The 14,188-nt window shown below is 37.0% G+C and overlaps 1 protein-coding gene across 2 annotated transcripts in view; it reads left to right on the top strand.

The window, feature by feature from the left end:
* The window catches only part of PRKCE (protein kinase C epsilon), a 285,765-nt gene that overhangs the window by 180,233 nt on the left and 91,344 nt on the right, over positions 1 to 14,188 (top strand). For both annotated transcript variants that reach the window (XM_027681810.1, XM_027681811.1), the window contains exons 8-10: positions 1,105 to 1,201; positions 3,418 to 3,632; positions 4,816 to 4,989. In XM_027681810.1, the coding sequence (XP_027537611.1) occupies positions 1,105 to 1,201; positions 3,418 to 3,632; positions 4,816 to 4,989 (486 nt within the window). The remainder of the gene's footprint in view (positions 1 to 1,104; positions 1,202 to 3,417; positions 3,633 to 4,815; positions 4,990 to 14,188) is intronic.

The following is a 14,188-nucleotide window of genomic DNA, read 5'->3' as shown; positions in this document are numbered from 1 at the left end:
TCAATCCACTGAACTGACTTGCACGATATTTTTTTTAAGTCAGTACAGGTCTAAGACTTTGGCTTTTGTTTTATAAGTGCAAATCATCTATTCTGAATTTTGGTATGAAATTTATTTTGACCTGCTACAATGCTGCAAACCTGGAGTCTGTAAAACGTCTGGAAGAATTTTCCCTTTTTAATTTTGGGAAAGGAGATTTGACAGAGAAAGAGCATATGACACAACATTTCATAAAAACGTAGATGCCTGTTTGGCTCAGAATTGGCATTGGATAATTGATTGACTGGGAGACAGATCTACTCCATAGTATTGTAATTGCTGATAAATGAGCAATGTGCTGATTCTCATGAAGAGGAGCTGTTTGCCAGACAGTTCCACAGTTATCATCACTATTACTGGAAGAACCAGGCTGTTTTAGAAATAAAAAGCATAGGTCACCCAAGTACATCCAAAGCCAATGGAGTTATACTGGATTGATGATATGTATCCTGGATCAGAATGATACACTTTATATCTGTGTATGATTGTGATAACAGACACATTGCTCTCTCTTACAGAATTAGGCAATTTTTACCATCATTTCTTTAAACACTGACATTTGCTTCTTTTCATTTTCTTACCTATTGCACACTGGGATCCCATGTGCACTGTTTAAAATGTTACAGACACATAGGAAACTCAAGAATAAATCAATTGATCTGACACTCCTGGGCAAAGTTGTTGTCATGTTGTTACTTCATGAGTTAGTTTGCAGTGCTTGCTGATACTTGTTATAGTTAAACGTATTTATGGGATAGATTTGAATACAGACTCATGGTGGCTATTCAAAACTTTACCAGTCACTGGGTATGTTTGCTGCATTTATTTCATCTTAAGAACCTGTTTTTCTTTCAATTACCTGTTCTTTCAGTGTTTATATTATGGTCTCCATTTGATGTGATGCCATCTACAGTATGGTTGAGGTCCTACTAGTGAGAATCCATAGGGCTAGAACACTTTCACGTTGCTTGATACTTCCACTTATGAATTAAAGTTGTTGAATTAAATTTCCTCATGGCATGGGAAGATCTCACAGCTGAGTACCCCTTTTGGAATTGTTTTTAGCTAATTGCAGGTGCAGAGACTCAACCACCAGTTCCAGGAAGTGCATCATCAGAAGAAGATAGGTCAAAGTCAGCACCAACATCTCCATGTGATCAAGGTCAAACATATCTTCTTATTTCCTAACTGACATATTTTGTCACACATTTTCCTTCTTTATGAGGGCTTAAAACTATGAGCCCCAGCCTCTGTAAAAGCAAATCAATGAAGTAGTTACCACCAGAAATTGAAGCACTTAGAGTTATGAACTGCAAAAACTTTTTTAAAAGGCCTGCTTCTCATTTCATTTTGATGCCTTAAGCCTATAATGGTTTTCTTATTTTTCTACCTTATAAGTTTTATAGGTAATAGAAGTAGATTTTAGAAACAAACCCCTTTCTCCCTCCTCCCTGTAACACCCCTTAGTTTATACATTCCTTAATCCTCTCACCCCATTCCATACTCCCCATATCAACCCTATTCCCATATCCAGTAGAAAATGTTTAGTCTCTTAGTCAAGGCAAGCCTGTCTTGTTTGGAGAACGCTTATATCTTGGCCTAAACCGCAGGACAGAGTCAAGGAACTGGGTGACTCTGCTCTCTGTACCCTGAAGATGATGAAGAATGAAGAGGGGGTCCCAAAAAGCCCCCCGACCCAATTCCAGGAGGCGGGCCAGGGGGTGGACCAGGCCAAAAGTTATAGGGTGGACACACTTGGGATTGGCCAGATATTGTTATAAATGTAACATCTCGGGCACAGCCCGGCGCGCACGTCGTTTACCATCTATTGCCTTCGCAAAATTAAACCCTTTCTTATCTCACCCCAGCTAATGGCTCCTAGATTTTTTTCTTAGCACCAGCAGAGCAGGCATCAATTTAAATCTGTGAAATAAAGTGCCTTTTAAAGGGTAAATTATAAAACAGTCATCTTAAAATATTAAGTTTATTAGATGGGTCCTTGTCAACAAAATACATTTATAGCAGGAGTTTATACATTCTATTGTAAGAGTGAGAACATTTTAAATAGTAACACAGAACTTGAGAGAACCTTTATTTATCTGAAAATCCTCTGTTAATGAGTTTTTGAGATAAAATTGACTCCTTGTAATTCCGTGTTGAACATTTGTGACAATAAAAGCTTCCACCCAGATAGGCTATGCTAACATGTCTGGTCTCTAGAGGCTTCATAAAGCTGTGTTTCTTTTCAGCAATTTTTTTTTAGTGCATAGATTTGGACAAAAATATTTTAATCTTCACTGATACCACCTGATTTCACTGAGCTGAACAGCCAGTTGTTTATGTATGAACAGCCTGAGTGTGTATGTCAGGAGCACTTTTTGAGTCTGATTTATTTGTTGTTTTTAAAAATCAGAAGTCTGTGAGGTATTTTATGTACCATCACATGCGTAATCTGACAAATGAAAAATCTTTGCACCAAGACATAGGAAGACAGAAATTTTTGTGTCAAATTCTTTGAAAGTTGTTTACAATTGAGACATTTCCCAAGCTTATTTTAAGGAAGATACTTCCAAAGCTCCATTGTAATTAAGTGCTGTAAACCTCTGCATCCAGAACTGATATAAATTTGTCAACCTTTTGGTTTCACAGAAATTGTTCTAATTAAACAATAATTTTTTAAATATCTGATGTTTTGGTGTCAGAATCTGTCTAAGTTCTCTCTTAAATTTCACTTTTTTAGCTGTCCAGTAAAGTTGCTTCCAAGGCCATCAGGCAGAAGTAACATGCAAAGCTTGGGACAGACTCACTATATTTAACACTGAGAAACCTTCAGAACCGTTTAGCAGATCTACACAATTGCTGCTTGAAGCAGCACTAGGAATGGTCAAAGACTTTATTGGCAGGCGTCTGCTAACAGCTGGAGCTGAATAAGATGCTCCATTCATGTTGACTTCAAGGACTGGGACGCCCAACTATCCTTTGAACTTGTGAAGACACAGCTCTAAAATACTTAAGCAGGAAGATGAGTAAGTGCTGCAGGAAGATAGAGATATTCAAAACAAAGTACTTCTCTGCGGTACAGGAACACCCAAAGTCACTAAAACAACTATTTGGCTACTATTCTGACTTATCTTTCAAGTTTTGGATATGTCATTCTCTTAGCTTCAATTTAAAAGGCCACCCTTCCTGTTAGAGCAGGGTTTTGGCTGATTACTGTAAGGTGGGGAAGCAGTTTGCTAAATATGTATTCTTAGCCACAGAATGCTCTTAAACACAGCATTCAGGGTTGATAAATGTCCCTTCCCACACTGATACAGACTAACACAGTCTGTTTTTCTGATGTTTAGTTAAAACTAACTTTTCCTCACCTTTCGACAGAAATCAAGGAACTGGAAAACAACATTAGGAAAGCATTATCATTTGACAATCGGGGAGAGGAACACAGAGCGACAGCTACGACGTCAACAGACAACCAGCTTAACAAATCTGGGGAGAATGGTGAAAATGGGGAGGTCAAACAGGCTCAGGGCAAGCGAATAGGCCTTGAAGAGTTCAACTTCATCAAAGTATTAGGGAAAGGCAGCTTCGGCAAGGTGGGTAGCTTTTCTTTTTTTGTTTTTAAATTGGTGTGCAGGGGGTTTTTGACTGTATTGTTTTGGAAGTGTTCATAGGGACATTCAGAAAGTGCTTTACCCAACAGATCAGAAATGCCAGCCACCTAATGAGCTGGCATTTTCTGTGCTTTAGCTCACTTTGTTAACTAGGGTCAAGCCTTTTGAAACAAATTGTCAGTGTTCCATTGTGTCAGGATATTGGTAATAAAGACATGCATACAGTTACATACATACTGTTCAACTAAATTTCTTCTGGTCAAGCAGGAAAAATCAGCTCAGTAATAATGCCATGGAGTTACTTCACTTTCTAGATAATACCCAGTTTAAGTTTACTTATTTCACAGAACAGTTTGTGTGCTTGTTTTTCCTCAATGGGTGTGTTCAGTGCTGGAGGAAGCAGAACTGAAGCATTTCCACTCGGATATGACAAGGGCTTAGATGGCTGCCCAGAATGCCCCATAAGCAGCAAAGATGTAACTCACCAGATACCTTCCCACAGTAGGGAATTGATGAGGGGTGGAATTGCTTTATTTACAGGGCTTATAGATTTTCTTTTCACACTGCTGTGTACTGTGGAATCAAAGAGGAGGACTGAAATGTGAATCTGTTTCAGAAGTACACTCTTCCTTCCTTGATATACAGGAACTGCAGATGGAAGGGAACAAGGCTGAAACAGTTCTTTTGTCTCCCTGTTTTCTAATCCTTTCTCTGAAGATTACCCTGGCTCCAAGCCAGGACTGACCTTAAAGAGAATATAGGGCCCAAACTTTAAACAATAGTAGTAGTTAAAAATCAACAACTTGAAAGCAGCTGAAATGGTAACTTTGGATTGTATACTAAGTTCATCAGACTCAAATCTCACTGACAAAAGTGGGAGATAAAAGTGGGAAATAAATTTCTGTTCTATATCAACTTCCTTGTTTACTTTTTGAGACTTCACTAAGATAATTAACAAAATAGATACCTTCTCTTTCAAATTGAAAGAATACCAGAAGTATATTTTTCTAAAATTACAATACTTTACTTTTTATTTTATAAAATGCAGCTTCATTCAGGAAAGCATGTAACTGTTTTTGAATTTCCAGTGCAGTCAAACTCGTATGCAACCCTGCATTTATGGCATCTGTTGTTCATATGTAAACAGAATTTCTCTTTCTTTTAGGTAATGTTAGCTGAGCTAAAAGGTAAAGATGAAGTATATGCAGTGAAAGTCTTGAAGAAAGATGTCATACTTCAAGATGATGATGTAGACTGTACAATGACAGAAAAGAGAATTCTTGCATTAGCACGGAAACATCCGTATTTAACACAACTTTACTGCTGCTTCCAGACAAAGGTAAGCTACATGAGCCTTTTACCAGTTTGTGCCCAAGAAACAATATTCACTATTTCCGGACTGAAAGACAACAACATAAAAAGTACAGCAATATTTTGAAAATATTTCTGGTAATTTTTTGGCATTTCAGTAGTATTGTACAGGAGTACTGGCTGCTGTTAAATAGCATAAATACTATTACCACATAAGTACCAGGAGATGGCAGTAAATGAGTTAAAAAATAAGAAAGCCACATGCAAAAATACACAAAAACTCCTGAGGTGCCGTTTTCTGTGTTTCTTTGGTACATTAATAGGGTGCATCATTTATTGAATTAAGTACAAACGTTTTTAACATCCAGTATTCAGAGTAAAAATTGTAAAACAATCTTGTTCGAAATAGGGTTATGGCAGAACTCATCTTTTCAGTTTTCTTATGCTGTGTAGTATACAAAAATGTTGAAAAAAGAAAGGAGATGGGTATAATGCTTATCAAGTTCCTATAATGTTAATGACACCCATGTGCTTGAGAAGCAAGGAGAAGGAAGGCAGAGAGAGCTGATAATGAGAGTCTGTTACCATGGTGTGTTCCTTGCTGGTAATTTTTCATACAGAATTCCTCTTCATAGCATGTTTTGGATTTGCTGCTTATATAAAAGTGAATGTTTGGATGGTGTAGCTCAGTCTGTATCCAGTCAGTGTAAGTGCTTGAAACCACTTGTGTTTGCAGAATATTTCTGGTTTCCTTTTTTAGTTTCTTATTTCTCTCTTGTCGTTCAGCTGAGGTGAATTTGAAACTAAGTGGTCTTTAAGGTCTCTTCCAACCAAAAGCATTCTGTGATTTTATGAGGTAAAAATGCCATTTATTTCAGTGGGATAAATTTTTGACCTATAAGGAATAGGTTTAGATAGTTGTGTGTTTTAAATGAAACACTTGAAAACAATCAACTTCCTTGAAACTTGTGGGGTTGGTGTTTTATTTTTTTTCCGTAAGACACTACATTTGGATATTTGAGTCAATTTAATGGAAAGATTAAGGGACCCCTGGTGGCCTAGTGGTTAGCATGCGGGACTCTCACCGCTGCAACCCAGGTTCGAATCCCAGTCCCCCAGGCAGATGGAGCTCGTTAGCCCTGTGAGGGCATCCATCTATGAGAAGGTCACTCTAAACAAACCTACGTCCTGAGGACCTCACTGCCATTGTCCAAGCTTGCTTGGCCCTGGCAGATGAACCTTAGGATTAAAGGGTGGGCTCAGTTCAGCGCAGGCTGTGTCTCACCTAAAAAATCCATTGCGCAGGCTGGAAAGGTAAAAGACCTTTCCCAAAATCCTCGTTCGCGAAGACTGGCCATTATAATGGAAAGATTAAATGAATAATTTAATTACCATATTGAACAAAATTAGGAGTTGCTAATGGTGTGTATGAGTGTATGTGTGTGCACATGCAAATACCTATATATTCACATACTGTAACCAAAACTATGTAAGTTACAAGTAAGCAATTGCAATACTTACATGTGTAGAGTTACAGAAAAGCTGTGACTAAAAGATCTTCTAGCAAAATTGTCAGGAAAGATAAATAAGGCAGTGGGAAGGCCATTGAAAAACAGCTAGTAGGATCAAGATTATAATGGTTCAAATACGGAAATAGCAAACATTTAATATGTTTATACAGTTCTTAAAATAGTGAAAATGCATTAGCATTTTATAGGCTTTGAAGTTGTCACAAAACAGTGGCCCAGGAAGGTGTGTATACAATTTACGTCTGCGGAGAATGTTTCATGCATTCAGTCTTTTATTTTATGTGTGAACATACTCTTAAATTGTTTTAGTGTATTATTTTTAAGACTGTAACTAGAACTAAGCATATTATTTCAGATGAAGGAAGCGATAAAAAGATTGTACTGGGTTGATGTGAACAGAGAGGGACCTTTATGACTAAGTGCACTCCCTGAAGTGTAAATAAATGCATCAGCAGCCTGATGGGAATCATATGGCAGAACATTGGTAAAGATCAGTTTTACATGAAGTGAATTATGACTGAAAATTCTCCTGCTACTCCACTGATTTCCTGGACATTCCCTTCCTTTTGTACTTTTTATCTGTTCTCCCCTCTTTTGTATCATGCTTTCTGCTTTCCTCCCTGCTCTCCAAAGCCATTCATCAAAGATATTCAGAAATTCTTCTCACCATCTTCTTTCTTCCCAGTTCTCTTAACAGAGAGAAACTGTGGTTTGTGGCTTTTCTTGAACTCAGAGGAACTGATACTTAAGTGGTTTATAGTTTACAAGTCATAGGCTAGTGTCTCTTATCAAATAGCCAAAACTACACCTGGTGATACCCAATCAAATTAAAAGCCCACAGTTGAAAAATTGAATGATTTTTTTGAGCATGGCCTATGAACAGTTTACAAAGAACTCTTTATAAAGAAATGAAACAACCAAACACCAGAAAATATGTAAAAGCAAAAGCAGTACATCTGCTAAAACTTAAAATTATATATGAATGACAACAAATGAAAATGTACCTAGTAAATTAGTCACTGAATGATTTGCTCAGGTTTAGTGGAAAAACAGGTAGAAAAACTTGCTTGAACAAACATAGTTTGTGGTTAAAGTAGCTTTTCTGAGACAAAGGCTGTTGTACAATAGGTTTTAAAATGTGTTTCACAGTAGCATGTAGTTACTTAGGTTGTGATTTTATGCCGTGTCATGGCTGCTGTACTTTGCAGAACTGGTCCCTGTAGTGATCAGGCTGGAATTAAATTTTTAATTTCAAGTAGAGCATACTTATTGTGTACACCCTGACTTAATGGGAAGATTGACTCAGTATTCATTGTCAAAGCACTCAGAGGTTTTCTTCATGGAATGAGATTGCTTGCTTTGTTCCCCTTCCACAAAAATGCAGATGTAAAAGTTTGACTTTATATACTGCAGTGTTTTCCTTCAGTAATCAGCTGAAGACACTGTGGAAAAGTTGCCTAATATGCTTTTTACAGTAAGTATGCTTCAGTATTATTTGTTTTTTACATGGAGTGCAAACATTAGTGTCATTTACTAAATGATACTATTATTATCACAGCAAGTAAGGAAGCATATTTTAAATTATTTTGGAATTCAGAAATTGTGCCAAAAAATGGCTAAAACCAGCATACCTTATATTCTAATGTGTTCTTAGCCCTATATATCTAAATTTCTTCTAGCAATCCCATCTAACTTCCTTATTTTAAAGAAATATTCTTGGGACTGACATTTCTCATGTTTCTGCTTAGTCCAAAAGCAACCTTTGACCCAACCAACTCGCTTTAAGCTTATCAAAAAATGATCCCTGCCCAAATCAACATTCTATATTAAGATTTAATATATTCAAATATTGTACTTCAGGAATGGTTTTATATTCTTCTGCAGTCTAATCTGGAAGTTAAGAGAGATGGGTTCTGTTCTGAAGCTTGAGATAAAGTATACAAAGGTGATGTAGGATGTTTTATCTGCAATAGTTTGAACTATGAACTCCGCAACCCAGTCCTACACATCAGAAAGAATGTAAAATCTACAGGGAGGACCTCAGCTGATGTGCGTTTTTACATGGAAGGAACTTAGCTATTTTAGTGCAGCATATCTTATAAAATTGTGTCACAGTTGGAGAGTAGTTTTCAACACTCTTATACTATGGCAGCATTTCCGTTCTTGCTTTGCCAGAATATGGTCATTGCATCTATCAATGTATTCAGAAGTTTGAGTTGTGTTTTGCATGTGGTCTGTCAGCAGGAATATAAATGATGAGTACTATATTCTGTATTTGACACTCCCATAGTGAAACTTGCCCAAGGCCTGGCATACAGGGTACAGCATTTTTGTAATAACTGACCTTATCATCATCTTTGATTTATTCAGGACTTCATTGTGTCATTTATTGAGAAAACATCAAGAGTTTTCAGGACTAGTGCTGTTTTCATTCTGTTTTCACTCTTCCTCCTATCTTCTCTTCTTCTATGTGTTGGTCCCTTGATTTTCCAGTAAGGAGTGTCTTACCTGACAGTAATGGCAGTAATACTGATGCTGCCCACTTCCCCTCTGCAGGGTCCTCTTCACTCCAACCTCATACCATGGTTCAGGGATCAACTATGGAACAGTATCAACATTAGACTTTATTGATAGTGCTTCAGTCAGGTGTTGTCTAAGGGGTTTTAAGTGTTTCTAGAGCTATTTTCTCTGAAGACATTCTTGTATTTATGATACTTCATTCACTTTTGGAAGTTTTGGAAGTGTGAGAATTAAAGTGTTTTTTAATGGGAAGTTCTAGAAAATATAACTAGCTTCACTTTATTCCTCCTACACCCCTGTCAACCTTCTTCAGAGTACTTAAAATTTTCTAAACCTCTACCCTATAAGATGCATACACATATATGTGCACACCCTATAATTTATAGTGAATTATCCTAATAAATAGTTAAGAAATAAAATGCTTTTAAAATTATTTAAGACAGTGAAAGCTTTATTATGATAATGCATTATAAAATTAGAAGACTTGGGAGCTACCGCCATTTGATTTTTTTATCCAACTTTATGGAATTAGATAAATTTGAAAATAGTGCTGTCCTTGTCTTTTCATAGCACTATGTTCAACAGACATAGTAGAGAGTATTATTAGTGCAGAAAAATGTTCTTTTTGAATTATAGAGTTGCAGAACTTGTAAAGGACCCTTAGTCAACATTATAGCTATTTCTGTTAGAGGAAACAAGTAGCTAAATAAAGGGTAGAGAAAGTCAGTTACTGCAGGTAAATAGTTAGACTTGTACCACCCATAAAAACAATCTTCTTTCATATAATGTTAAAATCAGCCTATCTATCCATAGCATAGCTCCTGGGCTCACATGTGAAGCCATTCACTTCTTTCCTGTGTTCTGGTGTAGGAAGGTAGAGATCAGCCATATGACAGTGGTAAAACTGAAGGACATCTAGGAAGAGGCTTTAGTGACCCTATTATGACTATGTTGGTCCCTTAACTGTTATATTCTACCTAGTGACTTACTACTGGTTTATCCTTGATTATCAGTACTGTGGTTCAGGTATTATTCCATTCTGCTGTTTGCACTGTACCTAGCACCCTCTGAGTGATGCTAGAAGTCTGGTTTTATAAAGCTGAAATTTAGGATAATTATTTCTATTTCAACTGTCATGATGTACCTTCGTTACTCTGACAAATCTCTGAACCTCTTTATGCATCAGATCCTTCTAAAAACTAAGAGTGATCAGTCTTCCTTCTACTATGAGTTGTATTTAAATGTTTCCAGGAAGGGTTTGGAAGTCCAGTAGAAAGCTGTAAAATGGAGTTCCATTTTTAAAGTGACTTGTTTTGTTTGTGTAAGAAAATGTAAAACACCAAAAGGAAAGAGAATCAGGTGCTAATGATTTGTTTAAGTCCTATTTTCTAAGTTAATTTACAAAGAATTACTGTAGTGTGTGACCAAAACTGTCTTTGGTAATGTAAAAGCAAGTCTTATTTCTCTTATGTGTATTGTACAAAAAATTACATGTCTTCTGCAATAATAGCTCAGAGGAGTGTCATTTATGATATACAGTGCAAATTAACCTAACTGACTGGCCACTGTTACATTTATCTGGGACTAATCAGAGCTTTTAATCCATTTTATCTGGTATTCCTGTACTTTTGTTGCTAAGCAGCTAAAGCCATTATGCAGATATTGCTATATGGGTGTAATCAGTTTAACACAAGTTTGCATTGCCTTTTATTACTGATTAGTGTCAAATTAGAACTTTTTAGGGCCCAATTCTGTTCATTATTATCCCTGCTTCAGTGGATTTGTACATGTATGAGACAAAAGACTAAATTAACTCTGTATTTTTAGCTATTTTAACTCTAAAATATTTTAATACAATTTAAATATAAAATTATTGACAAAGATTTCTTAATTCATAGAGTGATGTTGTTTATACTGTTTCTATTATGGTACCTTTTTATATACACATTTATACACAATTATATTCAAACCTCATTTTAATATTTTATTTACCTGTATTGCTATATATGCATATACACAGAATGTAAACAATAGTAGGTGTTTTTTAATTCCCAGCTGATTTCTACAGGCAGTTCATATCATAAGAAATTAAAATGTACTGATTTTGATTCTTTCTTCAGAATGTTTCCTGAAGCACTAGAAGTTAGATTAGTATCTGGTGATGTTTCATATATCATACAGTTAAGAACTTATGTAAATATATCAAATTGTGGCAGAATAAGGTTTTACAGAAATTTGTATACTGTGTATGTTAAATTTAGATTTCCTGTTGACTGCTACACCGTATGAATGCATTGACCGCACTCCCTGCATTGTCTAAAATAGACATTATGGTCAAGAATAGTTGGAATGGTGAAGCTGATGATTAAATACTGTAATCATTGTCTCCCTCACACACACAAGCCCCTGTTTCCAGCATGATGACCCGGTTTTGGGAAACTTGCTGTTATGCTGCTCAGTTATCGCTAGCTGCTCTTGAAGGATTATTAAAGCCTGGTTAGCTCACTGAAGATTCATTGTTCACATTAGTCCTTTTAGTGTTAAACTTCAAGTCAGGCTATCAGGGGCCTGTAGGAGAAATTATTCCTCCAGCATCAATCAGAAGAGTCTAAATGCTTCTCTTTCAGACAGGAAGGACTTTTATTTTGTGATGTAGCACCCAAACTGAACAGGACTCTTTCACACCCTCTCAAAGCTGGGGCTTGTTCCTAGTTTGCATGTATACAAGTGAGTGCTGCAGCTGCAGCTCCGTGGATTGCTTTGCTGTAACCAACTGAGGCCTCGACAACCCCGGGAATAGTCCCGAGTCAGCGTCTGTGGCCAGAATTCACTGCAACTGCCGTCACGAAATAGGTGAGGGGAAGCTGGAGTTTGTACTGATTTTTTTTACCTTGATCCTCATGTCTGCGTATTAGGGTTTCAGAGTTAACTATGCCAGTAGTTCACTGTGTTACAGACATCTTAGTTTAGCCAAGCGTAAAATTCAACTTCAGGATTTTAATCCTCATCTGATCATGTGCCGGCAGGAGATTTTTAGGATAACAGGTAGAGCTAAGGGCCTTTTAGGTACTGTTTTTATATCTCTTGGACAGAGTAGCTGGAACTACATATTACACACTTTTTCCAAGTGTTTCTCCAGTTGAGGCATGTTTGAGGGGAGAAATTTTCAGATAACCTGCCAGATGCTTTGCCGGTATCTTTCCTGGCAGGCCCATCTGTCTTGTACACTATCTTTTAGCAGAGATTAGAGGAGATAGGAATATTGTCATCCAAACAGGATGAAGGGGGTAGCAGACTTTCAAATTGGAGTAGTCCCATCCCTTACCATGTCCACAGAATCTCTGTACAAGCTTTGCACATGGCTGTGTTAACATCGTTCTGGTTGGTTCCTGATCTGGCATTCTTAATCTTACAGCTCTTGTGGGAACGGAGCACTGTTCCTTATCCAGGAGGATAATTGAATAATGCTGCTTTAAATAAAATCCTACATGTTAAAGCTGAATTGTGGCTTTCAGTTTAGTTTTGTCTTGGGAGAGACAAGTGGGAAGGATAAGGGTGATATAACTTATGGCAGCAGCCCTTGGAAGAAATGTGCCTGACTGGTTTTTAGCAGGATCTGTTACCCTGCAGCCATGTACTGCGACCTTCCTTTCTGTCCTTTCTCTGCATGTAGATCTTGAGACCATCCTCACACGTGTTGTAGGTTCCCTCATTTGGACAGAACAGACCTGAGTGTATGACCTACATGAACCCACTGGTCCCTTGTCCTAGCATCCTTTGTGCTTTTTCATGTATTTTATGGCCCTAAAGCACTATTGACAATGTGTCTGTAATGGGTTCAGGATAGAAATGAATTTGTAAATGTAAAACTTATCTTTAAAATAAGTGGACATGTAACGCTCACATGGGTAGCTGTCAGGATGTCTCATTTATGCTTGTGCATAAATGTGCACTGTTTTAAAAGCTATTTAAAGAAAGCCTATGTCACACAAGAGATTGTGGGGAAACATTTAAGGCTGTGTTTGTTAGGTGTTGCTCTTACAAGTAAACAACTAACATACCCCAAAGGAAGAGTCAGGGAAAAGGAAACTGCATATAAAATTTGATTCTTCTGCAGCTTCTTTTCTAAATGCAGCAAATTATTCTCTTTGGAATACATTTGGGCACTTTAATACAACTTTTTTTTTTTTTTTGGTAACAACAGTAAGCTTAGTAAATTATAATTGTACACCAGAGAATTTCACCATGGGAAAGGAGTGGAACTTGCGAAACATTTGGTTTTGCATCTTTAGTAACATTTAGTAAAATTTTCATTGCCTTTTTTAGCATGTACATGGAGTAATTTTAGTTTTGGCATGACATGTCTTCTGCTCCATGCACCATGTGTGAGGTGGACCAAACTTGAGTAGGGTATAACTTAAATCACTCTTTATCCCTTCTTCTTAAAACCACACCATCAGATTATTTTTACACTTTTAATGGGTATGTGAGTAGGTTTAAGGGAATCCAGTTCATGCCATTTTATCTCACTCGTGGGTGAGTACTTTTAGCAAAAACAGACATACTTTTTTTTTTTTTGGATGGCTGCAGGGTTTATTCTTGCATAGTTACCACGGGCTGTGTAAGAGTAGTGATGCCCAGCCTGTAATCTCATGCTTGTGTGTAAAGAAGCATGTCAGGAACCTCTTTGTGTTCCCACATGGCCATTCTCTAAGCTTAGAATTATTCAGTCCATTTTCCTTAAAATTATGACGTAGAAGATGGTCTATAATGTCAACTGAGCAGTTAAGAGAAGTGACTCTCTGGTTCAGAATCAATGGTGTGTACTTGAGGGCCTATGAGCTCACAGTGTTTCTACACCAAGGCTGAAATGCTGTGTGAAGAGTATATAAAACTTCCACAAATAGTAAGAAGCAGTAAACATAAATCTATAAAACATGTACATGTAAACTGTATGTCATCATTAATGGTTTTCTGTTATCTTCTAGTGAACTTATCAGTCATTAAAAGGTAATTGTTCAGAACTAAGGAAACCTGAATAATAAAGACTCCTCCCAAGTCTTGGCTGTGCTTATTAGTACAGTACTTCATAGGAATGCAAAGAGTGTTCATGGAAGGCACTATGAAGGTTAACTTACAACCTTAACTACTTTAATTATGTGTAGCTAGTAGTAAGTC

Source organism: Neopelma chrysocephalum, unplaced genomic scaffold (genome assembly GCF_003984885.1).
Source record: "Neopelma chrysocephalum unplaced genomic scaffold, ASM398488v2 Primary Assembly neopelma1_61b, whole genome shotgun sequence".
In the NCBI taxonomy this organism is placed as follows: domain Eukaryota; kingdom Metazoa; phylum Chordata; class Aves; order Passeriformes; family Pipridae; genus Neopelma; species Neopelma chrysocephalum.
Note: the sequence above shows the minus strand (reverse complement) of the source record. Positions and strands in the feature narration are given on the sequence as shown.